The 22,327-nt window shown below is 40.5% G+C and overlaps 1 protein-coding gene across 5 annotated transcripts in view; it reads left to right on the top strand.

Moving 5' to 3' along the window:
- Positions 1–22,327, top strand: part of CACNB4 (calcium voltage-gated channel auxiliary subunit beta 4) — a 232,227-nt gene that overhangs the window by 173,462 nt on the left and 36,438 nt on the right. For all 5 annotated transcript variants that reach the window (XM_012779963.3, XM_012779964.3, XM_012779965.3 and 2 more), the window contains 2 exons: positions 15,027–15,146; positions 17,977–18,099. In XM_012779963.3, coding sequence (XP_012635417.1) covers positions 15,027–15,146; positions 17,977–18,099 — 243 coding nt within the window. The remainder of the gene's footprint in view (positions 1–15,026; positions 15,147–17,976; positions 18,100–22,327) is intronic.

Below are 22,327 nucleotides of genomic sequence, written 5' to 3'. Positions count from 1 at the left end.
CAGCTGATCAGCAGCATGAATTAGCCTTCAACTTAACAGAACTTCACGCAGTATTTCAAAAGGAAAATATATATTGTTCGATCACTTTGGATGAATCAACAGATGCTACTGACTTGGTACAGGTTTTATACTTCATTTGGGTCATAACAGAAGATTTTATTTGCTACAAAGAGTTACTCAATTTGGGCACTTTTGCGAACAGAATGGGAGAATAGATGTTTTCAACAACATTCAAGATAAATGTGAAGTTGGACTAAATTTGGTAAATTTAGTGAATATATGGAATGGTACACCTTCCATGATAGAAAAACATGAAGGGTTTATTGCACAGATAAAAAATGTATAATATTAACAGATCCACATACTCTCATTTCTTTCATTGTATCTTGCATCAGCAAAATCTCTGTGCTAAAGCTCTTATTTTAAGTGACATTTTGCAACAGGTTATAAGTATTAACTATATTTGTGCAAATGAGGGCATCATCAGTATCATAACATGCTAAAGTTGAATGATGAGGTATTCAGTGTGGATTTGCTGTATCATTCTAAAGTGCTTTGGCTATCCCAGAGGCAGATATTAGCCAAAATTTCATCTCTGCGAGAACAGATAGTTAAATTTTATGAAGAACAGAATCAGCAATGTGAATTATTGAAAGAAGATTTCTATGGGAATATAGCCTTTCTGTATGATATCATGTCAAATCAAAATAACTTGAGTATTTCTTTGCAAGGTAAAACTAAGTCTATGTATGATATGTGGCAAAAAATCCAAGCATTTCGAAAAATGCTGTCTTTTTCAAAACACTTCTTCAAGAGGAAATTTCGGATGAACATTTTACCCAGTTAGCAAAGGTCATTAATGAGCAGGATGATATATGTGAATCAGTTGAAGAATACCAGGTTGTTATAGACCTATATTAATTGAAGACACAATGAAAGATTCACTGACTTTGAGTATCATGACATCACACTCAACTTAGTATTTCAGCCTCACCTAGTTGATATCACCAAGGCACCTAAAGAACTACAGATGGAATTGATTGAACCCTCAGTAGATGACATTTTAAAGCCATTGTGTGATGCTAAGAAAGATCCAGTTGAAATACGGGAAAATGCAATAGAATAGCCATGCTTTTGGCAACATGCATGAAAAATGCTTTCATGCTTTTCAACCACTTATTGCTGTGAATCTACATTCTTCTACCTAACCCAAATCAAGATACCTTAAGGTCACAAATGACTGATCCTCATCTAGAGCAGGGGTCCCCAACCTATGGTGAGTTATATAATTATTTCACTATATATTACAATGTAATAATAATAGAAATAAAGTACACAATAAATGTAATGCACTTGAATCATCCTGAAACCATCTCCCTCTCCATGGAAAAATTGTCTTCCATGAAAAACGGTCTCTGGTGCCAAAAAGGTTGGGGACCACTGATCTAGAGGATCAACTGAAACCATGGACCTCCATGCTGCATCCAAATATTCAAATGCTTTCCAACAAAAGCAGACACAACAAAGTCATTAAAAGGTTAGTTAACTTCAACAAATAGTTTTCATTTTCTGGAATTATTAAGTACATAGTAGTTAGATTTTTACAAAATAATGTACATTTTTAAGTATATCTAATTGAAATTTCTTGAATGTAGCCTTATTTGATCATAGCTAAATTAATGCGGCCTTCCCACATGAAAAGGTTCCCCACCCCTGTGCCAGTTCCATGTCCCTGGGAGTTGGCAGCATCCTCACCCTGGGGAAGATGAGGAAAATATATCTGGGTCCCCTTCTTCCCAGGGCCCTTCTGCAGCATCATTCACTGGTCCAGCACTGTTCTTTGTCTCAGGCCATCTCTGCTGGAGTGTTCCTTCATTATCTGAGGCCTTTTTATTCAAGAACAGATGGTTCTTGGTCTTTGTGTCTGCATTTGCCCTACACTCTGCATTAAAGTATGGAGTCTCCCTGAGCTGAGTTTCTTGAACTCATCTCTCTTGTCCCCACTACTTAGTGTGTGGCTGCTCGACACACTGGGTAGATGGAAGGGCCTCCTCTCTCTTTTACTTCAGTCTGCAGCAATCTGCACCATCTGCAGACTTCAGTGTTGTTCTCTTCTGCACGGTGAGTCTCTGAGCTTTGCTGTGGCAGCATGGAATGAGTTTTATAAATATTCGTGGGAGGAGAAGAGCTTTCAGAATGAGCCCAACAAGGAAGAAGCCTTCCCACTAAATAGATGTCTGCCTCTTTTGTCGTGATACGAACACTTTACTTCTCTCCTCAGGCCCGTGGCTTCCCCTGGGCCACTGTCACACCCAACCATGGAACCCACAGGGCTGTGGCTCTCAAACACTGGTGATTGAGTTCAGATCCAGCCATTTGAATTATATATGTATATGGTTCATGCGTTTTATCTATAGTGATGCAGAGTGAGAGTGATAACCAAAGACCTATGTTTAATAAATTCACCACAGCTTTAAAATGGGAATCATTCATTTTTAAGCATGTATGTATGTAAAAAAAAAAAAGAATGAGAAAATAGAATAAAAAATAAAATATGGCACCGTAAAAGCAGCAGCTGCCTTGTTTTCCTCATTGAAATGATGACAGAGGGCATACTCTGGCCAGAGAGTCCGTACTCAGGTGACTCTTCAAACCTGTTTAGGATTCGTTCTAGAGGTTTTCGATGGACTGGCTTGCTCTGTTGAGAGTGCTGGCCTTGAATTTTAGGGTGCAGTGTGCTAGCAGAGGACGCAGTGGTGCTCTGTAATAGGCGGCCGCCCCTTCCCATGACTCTCTTGCGGTGGGTGCTGGGGTCCTAAAGAGGAGGGACAGCCCACAGCAGTCCCAGATAATGAGGAGGGACATCACTCTGAGTGGCCCGCAGCTCAGAGGATGCAGTCTTCATGCTGTTTTCTAACTTTGGGCATGCGGCTTGACTGTTCTGCAAGGCCTCAAAAGAGCTTCGGGAGAAATCAAAATAATGTGTTGGAGAGAACATAGCATGTTTAGTAATTGTTAGTTCAATCTAAATGCAGAGAGAGGGAGAGAGAGAGAGAGAGAGGTTCTATTCCAATGTCTTCGACCTCAGTGATCTGCTCCTCCGCAGTGCTTACGAGCACCTCTGTTGGGCATGGTTATTAGCTAATTAGCAAGGGCTTTAGAGTTGGTCAGACTTTACCATCTGCGTGACCTTGGGCATATTACTTAGCGTCTCTGAGCTTTGTTTACTTCAATATGGATAATGAACTCTGTTCTTAAGTTTTTATGGTGACTAAATTAAATAACGTCTGTGAAGTGCTGTTTTTTTTTCACTCAAAGCTCTGTTTTCTAGTTTCATAGGTTGTACTAAGAATAAGTTCCTTTTCTCTAACATAATAAGCTCTCTAACACAGAGAACACAGCATTAGCAGATAGGGATTTTTAAAAAAGCAAGCCTTGCTTTCATCTCTTCCCACTGCCTAACCCACTGGGGAAGAAGGATGCTATCTCAGGGAAGAGTATGGGCTGGAGCCACTCCAAACTCCAAATGGGGTTGGTCCATGCTGATGGAAGGGGTGGGAATTGTATACTCACTAACAAGGCCATGGGGCGGGGGGCAAAGAAGGAATGGCAGTGCTGTAGGGAATAGAGCGGCCTGGAATACATGTCCTGTGACATTGAGCTTCTTAATGTGAAGGAAACTCTTTTAAAAACTAGGATGGGCGCAGTTCTTACCTAGAGCTGGAAGCATTCCTTGGCTAAACAGCATGCTCGTAAGGGACATACCACAATTTCAAATACTCCCAAACCATTTGTCATCTTATAATTCAGAAATAACATTTGTACCTACATTTAAGTGACTGCACTAAGTGGCACATCTAGTTTTTAAATTAAGACCTACAGCTGCACAAATTTAAGAGATTGGTGACCAAAGAGAAAAAGTCATTCTAACATAGCCTTTGTTGGGGCTACAGGCCTCTCATAGGGGATATTCTTTTCCAAAGAACACTATTAATAAAACTACTTAACACTAATCATGGGATATATTAGTGCTCAATAAAATAATGGTTATTATTGTTTTTGATGATGATTATTAATAATCTTTAATGTTGCATATCAAAATCATTTTAGAGTTAATGTAGGTAATTTCAAGTTATATAACTATAAAAATATGTATGTATTTATTTATATTACATATACAAATGTACATATGTTTATAGACATGTATGATATTTGTTTTTGTTTTTTAAAATTCTCATGGTAAAAATTCGAACTGTAAGAAGGGTGTAAAGTTAATTGTAAAACTGTTTCCTTCTCCATTATATTGATGCATAATGGACTCTCAGTATATTTACTTTAACACAAAATTTGAACAATGTACTAGATTATTTTGTGACTTAATGATTTCATGTTTTATTATTTAGAAATCTCTGTCATGCTTTTTCATGTCTACATACTATTCTACTTTATAAATGGGCCTTACCCTTAAAAAACATGTCTTAGATAGATGCAGATATGTCCGTTTTTATACCAATATCATGTTGTTTTGGTTATTATAGCTTTTTAGTACAACTTGAAGTCAGATAATGTGATGCCTCAAGCTTTGTTCTTTTTGCTCAGGATTGCTTTGGCCATTTGAGGTCTTTGTGGTTCCCTATGAATTTTAGGATTTTTTTTTTTGTTTGTTTCTGTGAAGATGTCACAGAAATGTCATAGTACTTTGATAGGGATTGCATTGAATCTATAGATTGCTTTGGGTAATATGGTCATTTGAACAACATTAATTCTTCTACTCCATAAACATGGGATGTCTTTCCATTTGTTTGTGTCATCTATGATTTCTTTCATCAGTGTTTACTTCAATATGGATAATGAACTCTGCTGTTAAGTTTTTATGGTGACTAAATGAAATAACCTCTGTAAAGTGCTCGTTTTTTTTTCAATCAAAGCTCTGTTTTCTAGTTTCATAGGTTGAACTAAGAATAAGTTCCTTTTCTCTAACATAATGAGCTCTTTAACACAGAGAACACAGCATTAGCAGATAGGAATTAAAAAAAAAGCAAGCCTTGCTTTCATCTCTTCCCACTGCCTAGCTTTTTTTGTAGAGATCTTTTACCTCCTTGGTTAAGTTTATTTCTATGTATTTTAATATTTTTGTAGATATTGTAAATAAGATTGCTTTCTCGATTTCTTTCTCAGTTCACTATTGATGTATAGAAATGCTACTGATTTTTATATGTTGATTTTGTATCCTGCAACTTTACTGGATTTATTAGTTCTAAAAGTTTTTGATGGAGTCTTTGAGTTTTTCTATGTATAAGATCATGTCATCTGCAGAGAGAGACAGTTTGACTTCCTCTTTTCCAACTTCGGTGCTTTTTATTTCTTTCTCTTGCCTGATTGCTCTATCTAGGACTTCAAGTACTATGTCAAATAAGAGTGGTAAGAGTGGGCATCCTTGTCTTGTTCCAGTTCTTAGAGCAAAAGCTTTCAGCTTTTCCCCATTCTGTATGATGTGGGTTTGTCATATATGGCCTTAATTTTTATGTTGGAGTATGTTCCTTTTATGCTTAATTTGTTGAGAATTTTTTGTCATGAAGAGATGTTGAATTCTGTCAAATGCTTTTTTTGCATCTATTGAGATGATCATATGATTTTTGCTCTTTATTATGTTGATACGATGTATCACATTTATTGACGTGTGTGTGTTGAACCATCTTTGCATACCTGGGATAAATCCCACTTGATCATGGTGTATTATCTTTGTAATGTGTCATTGGATTTGGTTTGCTAAGGTCTTGTCGAGAATTTTTGCATCCACATTCATTGGAGATATTGGCATTGGCCTGAAGCCTTTTATTTGTTAGTTTTTTTTGCTTTGTCCTTGTTTCTGACTTTTTCCCCCTAATATTGGTGAGTGAAGAGGTAGGTTGTTCATCTTTTTCTTATTAATTTGTTAGAGCTCTTTGAATATGAAGAATATTAAACCAGTCACTTATGTGGCAACTTTTTTCTTTTTTGTCATTTTTGTTTTGATTATTGTCTATTTTTTCCCCAGACAAATGTTTAAATTTTTTATGTAGTCAAATTTATCAGTCTTTTCTTTTCATAGCTTCTGAACATTTTAAAACTTTAGCCATAGTTCTTGCTAGTGATAGAGTATGTATGTGTAAATGTGTGTATAATGCATGTATTACATATAATTTTTATACTATATATGTATTATATTTATATATAATCTTACCTTTAAATTTCTTCATCTGCAATTTATTTAATTTCTTCTACTTGGCTAGTTAAGTTTCTCAACACTGTTTATTGAATAATCACTCTTTTGCCATTGATTTGAAATGTTTCCTATATCATATATTAATCTCCCATACATAGGGATCAATTTGTACACTCTGTTATTTCACTGATCTGTGTCAGTACCAAACAGTTTTAATTGCTATGGTTTTATATGTCTTAATATCTATTAAAAAGACTAGTTCTCCTTCTTTCTTTTAACATTTTTTCTAAGCAATTTCTGAATATTAATTTTTCCAGTCAATTTGCATATCATGTTGTCAAGTTAAAATTAGTTTTATTTTTTCGTTCTTCTTGCCAACATGATTTCCAGCACACTGGAGGCAGAAAGTGTGTACCCACTTTGGGTGAAGTCTGGGCAGGTCTGGGGTCTCCATTTAAGGTTCTCTCCCACCCCACCCTCATGCATGAGGTGAATGAGAAGCCATTTCATTCATTCTTTCATCCAGTAAATAGTTTTGAGTTCCTGTGAGGTACAGAAATTTGTGCTGGGAATTCTGAGGACCACAAAAACTGATAAGACATGATCCTTGCTTAAAATAAAGTAGATGCTTTACTCTGGTTTTCATTGTATCTTCAGCCACTACTGGGGGAAGCACTTCTGTTTTTAATGACATACCTGGATTTTGTAATCTGTACATAGGCATTCCTTTAATGAGAAACTTTATCCAGTAAAAATATACATATATATTTCAAATAATTATTTAAAGCAAATTTTTCATCAAATACTTCCTGAGACTACAGAAATGACACAGGTGAGGCTCGGGTCTTTTCTGCTTTCTTACGCTATCCTATTCCTCTTTATCTGACAGAAGGAAAGTCTTTGTTTTCCTCCCTTCCCAAAGATACAAGTGATTGCCTGAAGCTACTTTTGGGGGAAATATATATACTGTTGTCACATCTCTAATCTGACTCTCAAGAAAATAGACCACAACATAAAAGTAGTGTTTTGTAAACCAGTCTGGGGGGACTGTGAGAAGGAAGCATTTCTCAGTCAGTCGCTTTTCCAGAAGGGTTATGGAAGTCCACGTTTTCGAGAAACGATGAGTTGCCTCATCAGTATGCAGCACTGCTTTTACCAGCAGCACATTCAGGATTTCCTGGGCAAATGCTGCCGTTTCCTTTTTAATGTCTCTGCTGAAAGTATATTAGTGCGGCGTGAGCAGCTGCCCTTGCATGAAGACCTTGGGCTGTGGCTGAAGCTGCCAGGTGCCAGCACTGGGATCAGCCAGGTAGAGCCGCTCAGTCACTCACCTGTGTCACATGCATGGGTCACAAGCTTTCACAAAGTTTTGACCAGGCAGGGCTGGTTGCTAGAGTGGCTGCTCAATGTCCCATGCTGTTATTCTGTGGTCTGTAAATAGTAAAGCTTGGTTTCTGGAGCCCACTTTCTCCCAGTTAGGTGATCACTTTCCCTTTCCCAGAAGGAACGTGAGCTCCACAATGTCACCATCCCTACCATTACGATAAAGTTCCTGTTGGATGCAAAAATGATCATGGCTTTTTTCAACTTCTGTTACTCTTTGGTCTCCCAGAAGGGTTTTGATTTATTGCTAATTGTACTTACTGATGTAGCATTTCTTACAAACACGTACAACATTATGCACTGATTATGTAAAGCAGTTTTTGCCAAAGAACATCCATGTAATCTTTGTTTTTTCTTCTTCCCCCAATGTATTAGGTTGAACCATATGAATTACAATTGCAAATTACAAATATTTCAATTTCATGTGATTCAACCTAATATAAAAAGAATCTACCCTCCTGCTACCACCATTACCATTGGTTTAACTTGCAAATCTGGTCATAGCCCTCAGCTCAACTTCTTCGTTCTCAGAAGTGGCTCCATGGCTATGGCTGGTACAGATTTCCCTTCCATCTGTATCTCGGCCTAAATTTTGTCACCTTCCTCCTTGTACTTGTAGGGTCAATTAAAATTCTTCTGCTGTTATCCATAACTGGGCCTCCTCAGACTAGCGATTGAAAGCAACCTGTCTGAAATCAGGGCAATTGCATCAATGGCCAAGCTAGTCAACCAACAAGAAGGTTAAGGGTGGCCAACTTTTATAAATTAATATTACTTCCTTTTAAATCAGTTATGTAAAACAGTTACAATAGGAACCCATTAATTTGTATTCCACTTACACGATAATTCAAACAAAGCCTGTGCTTTGCTTTTAACTATAATGTATATATCTAACATATATCTAATAATGTATATATCTAACATATATCTAACTTGTATACATTATAGTTAATGCATTTATAAATATATATTAATAATTATAATTTAGTGACAAAAAATAATCTGTAATTAAGTAGTGTGTACATAATTAGAGGAGTTATAAGAGAAAAATGAAACTCTCAAGCATCCCTTAGAATCACCTAGCAGTAACCAGAATGCTGAATAAAAACCCTGTGATTGAAGCAGACAGTCAGAGAAATCCACAAACCAAAACCTTGGCAGTCTAGAGATAGTGTGTGAATTCAGAAATACTAAACATATCTTTGGAAAAACTGTCTGCAGTTCATTTCCCATGATCTCAGACTTTCATTTTTTTTTTTTTTACCCGCATCCATCATTCTAAATTAGTGAGATTTTGGCATATGATTAATATTAACAAAATATTGTAGAATGTTGTTTTGTTTTACTGAAGTCAACTAAAATGTTCGACAGTTTAATGTAAGTTTTTGCATCAGATTTTTTTAAGGGATATTAAAAAAAAAAAAAGGTTGTACCACACTGTTGCCCCTACATAGTGACCCACGATAGCGGCGTGGAAGAGTGTTCTTATTGCCCCTCGAGCCCCAGAGGCCTCACATCTACAATGTGGACAATCATAACCTGATTCCTAGGCTTGATGTGATAATCAAGTCCATAAGTTAGTGACTCACATATAGTAAGGGCTGAGTAAACATTCATTCTCTTCCCTGTCCTCTTATGGCCAGTTATGACCATGCCCCTTTGCTACCCTTGACTGTTCTTTGAAGCCTAGAAAGGAACCTTGGCCAGATGAATGGCTGAGGCTGAACATCAGGTCTTCTGCCCAACAAGACTGGGCTGCTGGGCTTTGTTAAGCAGACCTTGTCTTATTCTTTTAGCCAACATTTTGGAAGACCTCCTATTTACGAGGATCTACATGAGGTACCTTAGTTGTGTTGTATTGTCATCCCTGCAGAATAATTTCAAGAGTTCCTTGCTCCACCAAGGTGCTGGGAATGTACACATTATCTGGTGCTCTGAATCAAGGTATTGTAAACTGCAATTTAAAAAAAAAAGAAATCTCACGTTATGAGAGTGAAGTTGCTAAAAATTAACATCACACCAAGTAGGCATAACCTTGATCGATTAACCAACTACCTGAGAAGAACTTCAAATCGTGGAACAAAGAATAGCTACATTCTCACAGGAGTGAGTGTGTTTCTCATTCAACACACTTGAGGTCCTGCCATGCTAGGCACTGCATAGGGCTATGTGTTTGGAATCACAGCCCGGACCCTAACGTGCTGGGTGTCCTGGCAAAACGCTCTGGACATGTTTGGTGAAGGGGGTAATGGGGGTGAAGGAGAAGAAAGGGTGAGGCCAGCTTAGAAAGATAAAGATTGCCCAAGGGACATTTTTGGCTAAGGGCAGCCTTGTGAGTGAGCTATAGTCCACTTGTCTACCCTGGGAAATCTGGGAAAGCCACCAACAAAGGGCTGAGTTCCTTCTCTAGTGTGGAAAAGTGCATTGTCGAGTCATTGCAGACTCAGTGGAGAAAAACAGGCTCAAATCCATTGGGAGTGATATGTTTCTCTGGACATTTCACGTAGTCCACTAAATGATATATATAACTATGATAATATAACTGTTAAAATACCAAATTTACACCAAATTTAACATTCACTCGTCTGTTCTGGAAGAGAAACTGACATTTTGAATGTTACTCCACACAGCCCAATATAGTAGCCCCTACCTACAGGTGGATGTTTACATTGAAATTAGTTATAAGATAATAAAGTTTTAAATTTTAAAAAATTAAACTAAAAATTCAGCATATCAGTCTCTCTAGTCCCGTTTCAAGTGTGGAGTAACCACATGTGTCTCGTGGCTATTATATTGGGCAGCATCCATACAGAACATTTCCATCACTGTATGAAACGTTCTGTTGTAGAGCACTGGTTTCCTATGTATCAGCATTATGCTTGTACACAATGTCATACATATATTATCTTATTCATTCCCCAAAATCATCCCAAAGAAGAGTTTCATTCCCATTTTGCAGATAAGGCACGAGGTGGTGGAAATGTTCTAATATTAGACTGTGGTGCTGTAAATTGTGTTTTATAAATTTGTTAAAGATCATTGAATTTTACACTAAAGTGTGTGAATTTTATGTACATAAATTATACTTCAATAAAGCTGTTAAGAAAAAAGAACAAGATATAAATCCTAAAACTCTTGGGTAGCCAAAAATGTAATGTTGAAAAGCTGCCAAACCTTTAATTAGTGGGTCAAAGATTAATTGCTGGCAATTTTCTGTATTTCCTCCATCATGGCAAGAGAAATGATGTTTCATCTCAAATCAAACACATCCCAAGTTTCTCAGGAAACTCTACAAGGTATAGTACTATTATCCCTATTTGCTCAGGAAGGAAATTAGGACTCAGAAGGTTAAAATAACTTGTCCAGGATCTGCAGCCAACAAGAACTGGTGACAGTGTCAAACCCAATATTGTCTGTCCTCAAAGCTTGTGGCAGCTGTCCTGTCTACATCATGTTCCCTCTCTCTGTGAATGAGAAGAAGCCCTTCCATTGTTTGACTTCAGATCACTTTCCTTTTTTTAAGGAGACAACAGTTAACTTATTTTCTAATGTTTCTATCAGGATATTGCATTTTGTACTCAAGAAGATTCATGAAAGGTATAAGGCTGGGGTCTATTTTCCATATTGAACATAAAAATAAAAGTCTGGGCTATATGTTAATGGAAAGATCTATGTTTCTGTCTTTTGGCGTTCACTAGTATGCATTCTCACTTTTAAAAATGACACACACATGTAATTGCTGCAAGTCTCTTCATATATATACATACATTACATATATACACACATATAAATGTATATGTGTGTGTGTGTATATATATATATATATATTCCTTGGAGACTCCAAGATATGACGGGCAATGGTGTCTGCTGAAGAACTTTTGAGGTACTAGCCACTGTCATGCCTCTCGTACTGGATCAACAGTCCAGTTTTAGATTACCTGATAAATTGAGTCGCTCACTCCTCTCCCACTTTATGAAATGGAACTCTAGAAAATTGAAAGCTGATGGGGCTGCAGTTTCCAGCTTTGTCTAGGGCTAGTAATCTGCACATCTTCAGTTCCATCCTATTAGCATCTAGCTTTATTTCCTTCTTGCCATTTCTCTCTTTTTTGGTCATTAAATATTTAACCAGACCTCTAGGTGATCTCCACCAGCCCAGCCTGGTCTTCCCAAGCCTGCTGTGGCCCCCACCATGCTGGGTCCTCCCTCTGGTCAGGTGTAGGCAGGTCCTCTGTACTCTCCTTGACCAACTTTTTTTTCCCTTGGTGCTCTTGTAAATAGCCCAGTCCTTTCCTTTATCTTTTCCTTCCCTTCTCCTGGGACACATTCATACTCAGTTTCAACCAATTGAAATAAAATAAACCACACAAAAACAAAAATAAATCAAAACAAGAAACCAACTCCAAACCAGCAGAACATGTCCATGTGCCAAATTTGGGCTCTTGATGTTGGACTCCTCCTGTCCCTAGGACTTTGAGGGACAGCAACAAGGATTTTCTTCATATCCAAGAAAATGTAGGTGACATTGGGGGCAAAACAAAAACAAAAACAAAAAAACCAGAGTGAATGTTGCGATGATAAAACCCTAATTGTGAAAATGGGGTCACGGTGCTTTATTTTTCCCTCTATCAGTATTCTTAGAAACAGAGAGTAAACAGAGACTTCTGCTTCTGCATATTTGGCAGTGGTAGAGCTTATTAAGTAGTTTTGAGATTCTTACAGTCCTTTTCACATTTCAAAGTAAAGTTCATTTGCAGGAGATCCTTGAGTCGCTTCTTGTGTGCTCAGAGATAATTGAATGCCAGGACTTGAAAAGTCTTCGCAGCAGTGTCAGGAAATCAGCCATCTCCTGGTGGCAGCAGTGAAGTCTAAGCTCAGCTCTCTGACTTGCTGACCCCACGGTCTCTTGTGGACTGTGGGCACTAGCCTTCCCCAGCACACGTTTTCAAAACCAGAAAAGTGCTTCCTTCCTGACTTAACACGTCCTAATCACTTGGTGGCCCAGACGTCTTCACTGCAGCCCTTGCGACTCCTTAGAATGGTCCACCACACACATTGCACTTCCAACGAAGCATTGCCTAGGACTGACTCTGTACTGCTTTCATAGGTATTTTAGAGACACTATTTCCTTTCTCTCTTACTTTGGATTTTATGCAGATGTTCCTAAATTCAGCCAAAAGATGTGTTCTGAGAGAACTTTCCATTGTAAAGGATTTCAAGGTAGCTCTCTTTTTAGGCAACAAATGCATCCATAAAGCAGTCACTCTGTGTTTATCCATTCCGTCAGTCCAGTTTTTTTCCCCAGTAGATTTGCTGAAGAATTTTGTTATAATTTGGTTAACAAATACGCCTCCTCTGAAAAGGGCACTTTCAAAAGTGCTGCTGCATAAAGCACATGGATTTGGACACTTTGCAGTTACCAGGTTTATAGTGTGTTTTCTATGCAGTAAGAAAAATGGCTACATTTCAAGATGGGCTATTGTGCATATAAAACATCATATGAAAAATGATTAGAAACTCTTAATTCTTTTTGTTTTTACCAATGTAAAAATGTCAGCACTGGAAAAGGGAGATTTATTGTGTGCCTACTTTGTGCCAGGTCCTGGAGTAAGTATTTGAATGTCAGGTGCGGCTCGATGTGGGGTTTGGACCTGCTGACTCTAAAGGTTAAACTACCTGAGTTTGAATCTCAGCTTCCCCTTTGCTGAAATGATTCAGTGAGATAAGATGTGCAAAGCATCTAGCCCCATACCAGTGTGGATAGCAAGGACTCAATACATATTAGCTACTCATTGTATCTTATTCCATTTAATCCTATGAAGCAGGCAATATCCTTTTTTTACAGTCAGGGAGACTGTCTCAGAGTGGTTCAGTAACTTGCATAAAATATTCGGAAGTGTGTTGCAGAAGCAGAATTTAGAACTAGGGCTTGACTGGACACTCTGGAAAAACTTCTAACCAGGAATTCTTGTTCTAGGCTCCCAGGAAAATCTGTGCTGGGATTTTTCTATGATGGGAAAAACCACCCCAGCTAGAATGATGTCCTCTGCTAAGCGACAAAGCTGCTCTTACAGGCAGCAAATTCATAGACTTTTCTACATTTAAGAAAACTTTCAAAGGGCCAGTTTCAGCAGTTAACTATTTCCTGGGTAGAGTACAGTGGCGTTATCATAGCTCACTGCAACGTCAGACTCCTGGGCTCAAGCAATCCTCCTGCCTCAGCCCCCCAAGTAGCTGGGACTACAAGCGCACACTACAACGCTGGGCTAATTTTTCTATCAGTAGAGATGAGGTCTTATGGTTGCTCAGCCTGGTCTCAAACTCCTGAGCTCAAGCAATCCTCCTGCCTCGGCCTTGCAGAGTGCTAGGATTACAGGTGTGGGCCACTGTGCTTGCCACAGTTAACTATTTCTTAAAGTTTTTTTTTCTGCAGTGAATAGCAAATTCTCAGCTCTGTGGATAGGTCTACACTTTTGAAAATCTGTGCATGATTTATAAAACATGCCAAATACACCAAGTCCTACCAATACCTCTGCTGTGTAAGTGTCGTCATCTATGTAGATATCAACTGTTAATGCCAGCTTAAGGAAATTGTAAGGACCATGTTCCTTTAGCAGCCAGAAGGCAAACCTCTAGGGTGTTTTGGGGTTTTTTTGGGGGGAGGGGATGAGGCAGGGGTTACCTTTGTAACTAGCTACTCTGGTTTTTCTCTCTCCTTGTGGCATGAGCACCAAGTGACGCTGGCCACCCTGAGTCCCTTGGCCACATCAGTCAGGCTGGATTTCAGTGCTGTTCAAATAGCTCTTCTAGGGGTGGGTTTCACCTAAAAACATCCCTGTTTTTATCCTCAAGGTTGATTTTCTGCTCGCTGTTCATAATGGTCACATCCGAGCTGCTATAGGACAAAGATTGAAGTTTTAATAGTGAAAGAGTTCAATAATGTTGACATCAAAACTGGAAAATCATTTTACTAATGTAGGATCTTGCTGTGTTGAAATCTTAGACAAACAGATGACCTGTAGCCAAGATACAGGTAGGATTTAGCTCTTGAAATTGGCTGAGTCTCTTTTTCCTTTAGATGTATATACAAAAGAGAGGATGGAAGAGGATTCAGTTTCACAAATGAATATGGGCTTAATATAAAGATAGCACAAAACAAGAAGAATTAGGGCTGAATATCACATAATTTCCATTGCAGTTTACTTCCTAGTACTTAATCTAGTCAAAATATTTCTCTTCACAACATTGCTGCTTTCTGAATAACTCAGATGCTTAACTATCTTCTGCCATCTAAATTTATATCTGCAATAAGGCACAGAGTGTATGCATTAAATTCTGTGCAAATGAAAGGAACTCACCCCGGGATGCTGTTATGGATGTGACAACTTAAGACACTACACATCACTTCACTTCAACTGCTCTGTGTTTTCCTTTGCAGGGTTCAGCGGATTCCTACACGAGCAGGCCGTCTGACTCCGATGTCTCTTTGGAGGAGGACCGGGAAGCGATTCGGCAGGAGAGGGAACAGCAGGCAGCTATCCAGCTTGAGAGAGCAAAGGTGACTGTCTTCCCCTTTTTTTGGTTCAAAAAGGGCATGTTGCTCAGCAGCTCTCAGCTACTCTTCCCCTACCTCACATTTTTCTTTGATAATCATTTTATGATTATCCTGGAAAGACTCCCAATTGCAAGGTTCTCTGCTCCATTTCCCCCTGAGAGAGGTTAGAACATCTCCAGGGGTGCATTTATTGAGAAGCTTCACCCTTTTGTGTTTCGTTTGGTAGTGAATCTTTGGTCATCTTCCAACTTAGGAATGTGGCCTGTATCCAGCCTGCTATGCCCAGCGTTGGCAGAGAGCCTCCCACGGTACCAGTAGCCCACCTGTTCTTGACCCTCCTTATCCTTTACATCAGCATTTTTTTTTAATTTTTTGCTAAAATGCTTTTTTTTTAATTTTTATTTCAGGGTATTATGAGGGTACAAACATTTTGGTTACTTTTTTTTATCTTTGCCTCTCCCTAGCGAGGGTTAGAGGCATCCCCTTCCCCTCTACAAGGCTCACCGTGTCCTTTAGTTGTGACTTTACCTCCCCCCTCCAACCTCCTAATCCCTGGAGAATATTACTACCATGTGAGCACCATAGTGTTAATCAGTCAGTACCAATTTGATGGCGAGTACTTGGGGAGCTTATTTTTCCGATATGTTACTTCACTTCAGATAATGGGTTCAAGCTCAATCCAGGAAAATATAAGTAAGACATGCTAGAACACTGTCATTTCTTGTAATTGAGTAATATTCCATTGTACACATATACCAAATTTTAATATTCCACTCATGAATTGATGGACACTTGGGTGGTTTCCACATGGTTTCGCTCTGTTGCCTGGGGCTAGAGTGCAGTGGCGTCAGCCTAGCTCACAGCAACCTCAAATTCCTGGGCTCAAGGAAGCCTCTTGCCTCAGCCTCCTGAGTAGCTGGGACGAGAGGTGCACACCACCAGGCTTGGCTAATTTTTTTTGGTCTATATTTTTTGTAGAGATAAGATCTTGCTATGTTGCCCAGGCTGGTTTTGAACTCCCGGCCTCAGGCAATCCTCCCACCTTGGCTTCCCAGAGTGCTAGGATTACAGGCGTGAGCCACTGTGCCTGGCTTACCTTAGTCTTGGTCACAGGCCACACATTGTTCTGTGGATCTCCCTGTTGGTTTCCTACCCTTCTTTTTCACTTTTAATATCCCACCTCAAGTTCAGTGTGAAGTCCAGAACTTTGAACAACTCTGAGAAGTGCAGCAAACAATAAAAACCATCACCAAAGTAGACCTTCAGCTATTCCATGGGGAGAGGCCCCCGTAGAAATCTCTGCACCCACGGGAAGCAACAAAGAAACAAATTGCACAGTTGGAAGTTAGAAGCAGAAGAGTCACTAGAGATCTCCCATTCTGTATCCTTCCAACTTTTTTTTTTTTTTTTTTTTTTAGCACAGACCCCTTTTGTTAAATGAAATTTTATGCACACTAGCAAAGTATAAGACAACGTTCATGGCCAGCCTCTCCTCTTTGCCCTCCGTGACAGAGTCCTACCTTAGCAGTCTTGGTCTTTCTCTTAAATAATTTTTAGAAGGAGAAAAAAGGAAGCTCAAATAAAGTGCATTCCTTCCTTTTTCTATTTTTATAGTGAAGTCTTTAAAAGAGAGGTGAGAGGAGAATGATGCAGGTGAAGGGGCGTCTTCATTTGCTTCAACATCTATGACATCTGTGCTCTGTTGGTGCAAGAGGGTTTTTCTTGCAGTGCCCATGAAGGGACATCGGTGACATTCTCACTCGGGTCCTGCCTCAGCTGCTGTCCCTCAGTCATGTTGCCAGAAATAAGCCAGTAACAAAGCAGCCCAGTATTTCAGGAACCTTGCATCTCCTTTGTGGCTAATTTTTGTTTTAAAGTTTTCTTTTAGAATCTGTTTTGTGGTCATCGTGGTCACCCAAGTGTGGGTGGCAGTGCCATTATGTTAGGCTGGTGGTTTTCTCAGCCCCACAAGGCTGCACCAGCCCGGGAGCACTTTGCTGGGGAGAAATTTGAATAAAAAGAGTTTCAAAACCAGCTTTTGTTAGCTTGGGAGAAGGTGACGTGTGACAAGCCCTGCCCATCAGCACACACTGTGACTGGCTTTTCTCTTCCCTGATGAACAAGGTCTTCTATTGCTCAGGATCCCACAGGTTTTCAGATCTCAGGCTATTTCAAAAACACTTACTTTACCTCCTCCCCAGCTTTTTTTTTTTTTTTGTTAAGACCCAGCACACATTTTCTGTATCCCAAAGTGAGAGGGTGTCTGCTGTCATTTAAACAAACGTAAGCCTGACCAACATAGTGAGCCCCCATCTCTACAAAAATTAAAAAAAAAAAAAAAATTAGCCGGGAGTGATGGTGCTATAGTCCTAGCTACTTGGAAGGCTGAGGCAGGAGGATCACTTGAGCCCCGAAGTTTGAGGTTGCAGTGAGACACTGTACTCCAGCCTGGGCGACAGCAAGACCTGTCTCTAAAAATGAAATAAATAAAAATAAACATAGACTTTTAAGACTAGAGAACAAAGCAGAATGTCCAGCCCTCTGTACATCCTTCCCCAGTACTTCAGGGCACAGTTCTTTATTGGGGATATTGGGAAGCACTGCAGGAAAGGAAACATGGTTGGGCTGATAGGATTGAAGCTTTTCCAGGGTTGTTTCTGCAGATTTCTTGATGTTGCCTGGCAATGTAAAACTCGCTTGAGATCTCTCTTTGGAAAGTGACTTTTTTTTACCACATGGCATTATCAGTCATCTATCTAATAGTTGAAATGTAAAAAAAATGCTCCTCTCTCTTACCCCCCACCCCACTCTTATTTCCCGGTTCTGTCCCTAGTCCAAACCTGTGGCATTTGCTGTGAAGACAAACGTGAGCTACTGCGGGGCCCTGGACGAGGATGTGCCTGTTCCAAGCACGGCCATCTCCTTTGATGCTAAGGACTTTCTACACATTAAAGAGGTAAATGTAGGACATACTGCCTAACAGCTGAAGCTGGAATCAGCTCTGAGCCAAACTAACTGGAGAGGAGACCTGAGGAGCTGCCAATGTAGTGCCTGATTTAATTTGCTCGGCCTTCCAAATCCATTCATTCTCTCTGAGACAGAGGTCTCCATTATCACATCCTGACAACACTGAATCACAGTCAACCTTTAAAATCATAGGAGGGATTTAGGATGGACTTGTGGTCCTCTGGTCACCTTTTAATCCCCTTGTGTGGCTGCAGAGCCATAGATCTGTGGATCCAACTTAGGCAACCCTGAGTTTGGTGGCATGGCACCTACCCAGAAGAGACTATTTAGAAGGGATGTTGTAATTATGGACATCTGGGCTATCATCCTGGGACCAACATTAGAATGTATAATTAAAAGATAGTGTTCAATCTAAGAAAAGGGCAGAGGATTCTGGGAAACAGAAAGCTTATAGAGTTGAGCAATACAAGGAGGAGGCCTCATATCTTGAAAGGTGGAACAGGGACATCGCAGACTTTCATTTACTCACCTGTGGTGTATTGAAATTCTACTTCATGTCAGATATTGGGCATTGGGGCTTCAGATGGCAGGATCACTGTCCCCACTGGCCGGGGGCCCAAGTCTGGGGAGAGAGACAGACAAGCACACAGTTTCTATACGGGGTGACAAGTTCTACTACAGAAAAGTTGAGTGGGTGTTGTGGGAGCCCAAAGAAAGAGGGGTGCAGGGATCATCTGGCTGGGGAGGAGGAAGATTGGGGATGGGAAAGCTCTACAGAAGTGGCAAAGTCTGAGCGAGCTCAGGTTGGGCCAGGGGCGGCATCAGCTGGAAGGAGCATCCACAAGCCATGCAGTGTGGCTGGCGGGCAGTCAGGAGTGACACGGGGCGTGGGCCAGATCAGAGGGGGCAGGGGCCAGATACAAAAGGATCTCTTGGGCCTTGGCAGGAAGCCTGGACTTTATTACCAGGCAGTTAACTGGAGAGGAATTTTAAATAAAGGACGGATGTGACCAACCTTCTGTCTTAGAATGATAACGCCGATGGGCAGGGGAGTATTGCTGAGGGCCAGGGAGACACGCCTGAGACTGGATATGGCTGTGGCAGAGAAGATAGAGGGAGACATGGCTGTGGCAGAGAAGATAGAGAAAGGGAGCAGCTCGGAGAGAGAGTTAGGGGCACATAGACACAATGTAGAGATTTCACAGGGGTGGGGAGAGTAGGGAAAGGGAGGTAGAGAGAAAGGAAGGATGGAGGCCAGTTTTTCTGGCTTGCTTAAAAGGATAGAGGGGGGGTTATCAGATGTCAAAACAGAGAAGACAGAGGGGAGCAGATGTGTTGTGGAGAGGGGCATGCTTATGAATTTGCTTTGGGGTACCCTGTGTCTGGGGCATCATGGAACTCCCCATGAAGATTCTTAAAAGTCCCTCTTACCCACATAATGTGGAGGCCAGAGGAGAGGAATTGCAGTTGCTCCTTGTAAATGCTTGCAGTTGAAAGGGACAGTGGGTTCTAGCCAGGGGAAGATAGCATAGAGCTAAGGAAGCATTTTTAAAATTGGATTTACATTTGTGCTTTGTAGGATGGGAAAGATTGAATGAAGCATGTTTTCCATGCTGAGACGCTGAACCCAGTAAAATGTATTGGAAGGAAAAGGGGACAGCTAATCGGGTGAAGGGCTGGAGTAGAGGGCAGGAGACGACATCTGGAGAATGGGCCCAAGAATTAGGCTGAGTCAGGAGGAGAGTCTTACCTTTCTAGAACTTCCTTGTTCTGCACAGAGTTTTCTGATGAGGTTGGGGCGTGCACTGAAAGATGTTCCCACTTTGTGTGGTCTCCGTTTGCCCTGCCTGGAGGGAGATGTTGGAAATAGAAACTTAAAGAAAGGAGAACATAAAGGAGGAACAGTAAAGTGAGACCTGGGAATGAAGGTGCCGGAGAATGTGATCAGCATATCCATATCACGTAATGTCACTGAGCCCACGTTCACACACTCCCCAGTCCAGAGCGAGATGTGCTTGGTAAAGATACAATCAATTTTGAAAGTCGTTCATTGAAACTCTGCATCCCGGCCGGGCGCGGTGGCTCACACCTGTAATCCTAGCACTCTGGGAGGCCAAGGCAGGTAGATTGCTCAAGGTCAGGAGTTCAAAACCAGCCTGAGCAAGACCCCGTCTCTACTAAAAATAGAAATTAATTGACCAACTAAAAATAAATATACAAAAAAATTAGCCGGGCACGGTGGCACATGCCTATAGTCCCAGCTACTCAGAAGGCTGAGGCAGTAGGATCTCTTGAGCCCATGAGTTTGAGGTTGCTGTGAGCTAGGCTGATGCCACAGCACTCACTCTAGCCTGGGCAACAAAGTGAGACTCTGTCTTAAAAAAAAAAAAAGGAAACTCTGCATCCCACAGTCCAGATCAGCAGCAGGAGGTCCCTGGGACCATTGTCTGTGGAACTGTAGAAATAGAGGCCAAATTAAGTGGGACAAAGAGAGAAAGGAGCTAGGAATTGTGTTTGGCACGTGGAGACTGTGCTTTCAAGGAGGTTGACACTGACTAGGTGGTAAACTAAGGAGGGCATGAAGTCCAGTCTTCCCTCAAGATGGGAGCCACAGGAGCACCCGTACCTGCTGGTGTTACCAGATAGTGGGGGGAGATTGATGGGCAAGGAGAGATAGGCAAAAGGGCAGAGGTTTTGAGTAGGCAGGAAGGGTGGGATCCAGACCCCTCGTGGAGGGACAGACCTTTGCTAGAAAGAGGGACACTCATTCATTGTGATGTGCAGGAAGGAGATGGGTGCAGGCACAGGCAGCTCAGAGCTGTGGTGATGGGAAACTGAGGCCGCATCAGCTTGATGGCTTCTACTTTCTCAATGGTGGATGAGGTGAGGATGTCTTGCATTTGCCTGGAAGACTAGGGCCCTTGCCCTGGACCATGTGTCCCAGCATCTGAATGGTTCAGTTGGTTCTGTCTTACCATTCCCATCAAAAATGACCAAGCCATATTCATTAGCTGGTAACCCCCGTCGTGTCCAAGGAGAAGCAGCTCTTTAGAAGGTAAAAGAAGTTCTCACATGCTATGCGTTTCCCCACTCACACCAACATCCCAACCTTGTTGTATTTTGTGGCTCTCCTGCATTCTGTCAATATCTCAGTTTGTCCTGTTGGTTGCTTTTTGATCCACATGCTTGTTGATCAGTGACTTTCTTTTCAGTCTGGCACTTTGATGTCTGGTACTGAGCTGGGAATCCCTGTGTGGACCAAAGCCACCGTTTTCAGATCTTGAAATATGAGATAAGAAAACATCTTAGAAAGAGAAAGTGCTAATCATTGTAGGGAAATCAAAATGAGAAGGATTGGAATAACACTTAAGGTGACCTTTCCAGAGAGCTGGCACAAGCTCCCAGAACATCAACACAAATAAACACAATTCTATAATCAAGTGGTAGCCTTTTCTCTCATCCATCACCTAGAAGGCCATTTATTATGCATCATTTTAAGTACTTTCTCAGGAATAAGAAAAAGCTTGAACGCAGAGAAAAGCTACAGTTATGCTTGTCACGTAAGCCAAATGGTAAGCAAATTAAGCTCTTGAATTTACATAGTGACTTTCTCCTCAGTAGCTCAAAGAACTTTCATTCATATTAAGTGAGGTTCTCACTGAGCTTGAGCTGTTTCCTAGAACTAAGTTAAAACATCGTGGGAAGTTGCAGTAACCATTTCAGCAAGCCCTTTAAGGTCACGGGGTACCATTTAACAAATTAGTGTTCCAATGGGCTCACTTCATTTTAGGAAATAACTTACGCCCTAGGAAACTATGACTCATAATCTGTTTTGTCCCCACTGTAGTAAAATTTAAATTCCAGACCTATGCACCAAAGATTCTAAAAGGGTCCCTTTGCCTTTTGTTAATTCCAAAATAAACAGGCCTTTTACCCTGAAATAAAAGACGGGAAGATGGGGAAAACTACCACCTAGATTGTTCAAGATTTTATGTTAGGCCAATTCACATTTCTTTCAATGCAATCTCATATTACATGCCATGCATGCCTTGTGGAGGAGTTGTGTGCATAATAAAGACCAAATCCCTACTGAATCATTTTTCTTTAGAGTGTGAGACTGTTTCTCAGAATGACTCAAAGATACTCAGAATTTCATGCTGTGATGATTCAGTGAAATCATTTATTCCTCTTTCACAATGTGTCAATATCATATTCAT

The sequence above is a fragment of the Microcebus murinus genome, chromosome 8, assembly GCF_040939455.1.
Source record: "Microcebus murinus isolate Inina chromosome 8, M.murinus_Inina_mat1.0, whole genome shotgun sequence".
Classification (NCBI taxonomy): Eukaryota; Metazoa; Chordata; class Mammalia; order Primates; family Cheirogaleidae; genus Microcebus; species Microcebus murinus.
Note: the sequence above shows the minus strand (reverse complement) of the source record. Positions and strands in the feature narration are given on the sequence as shown.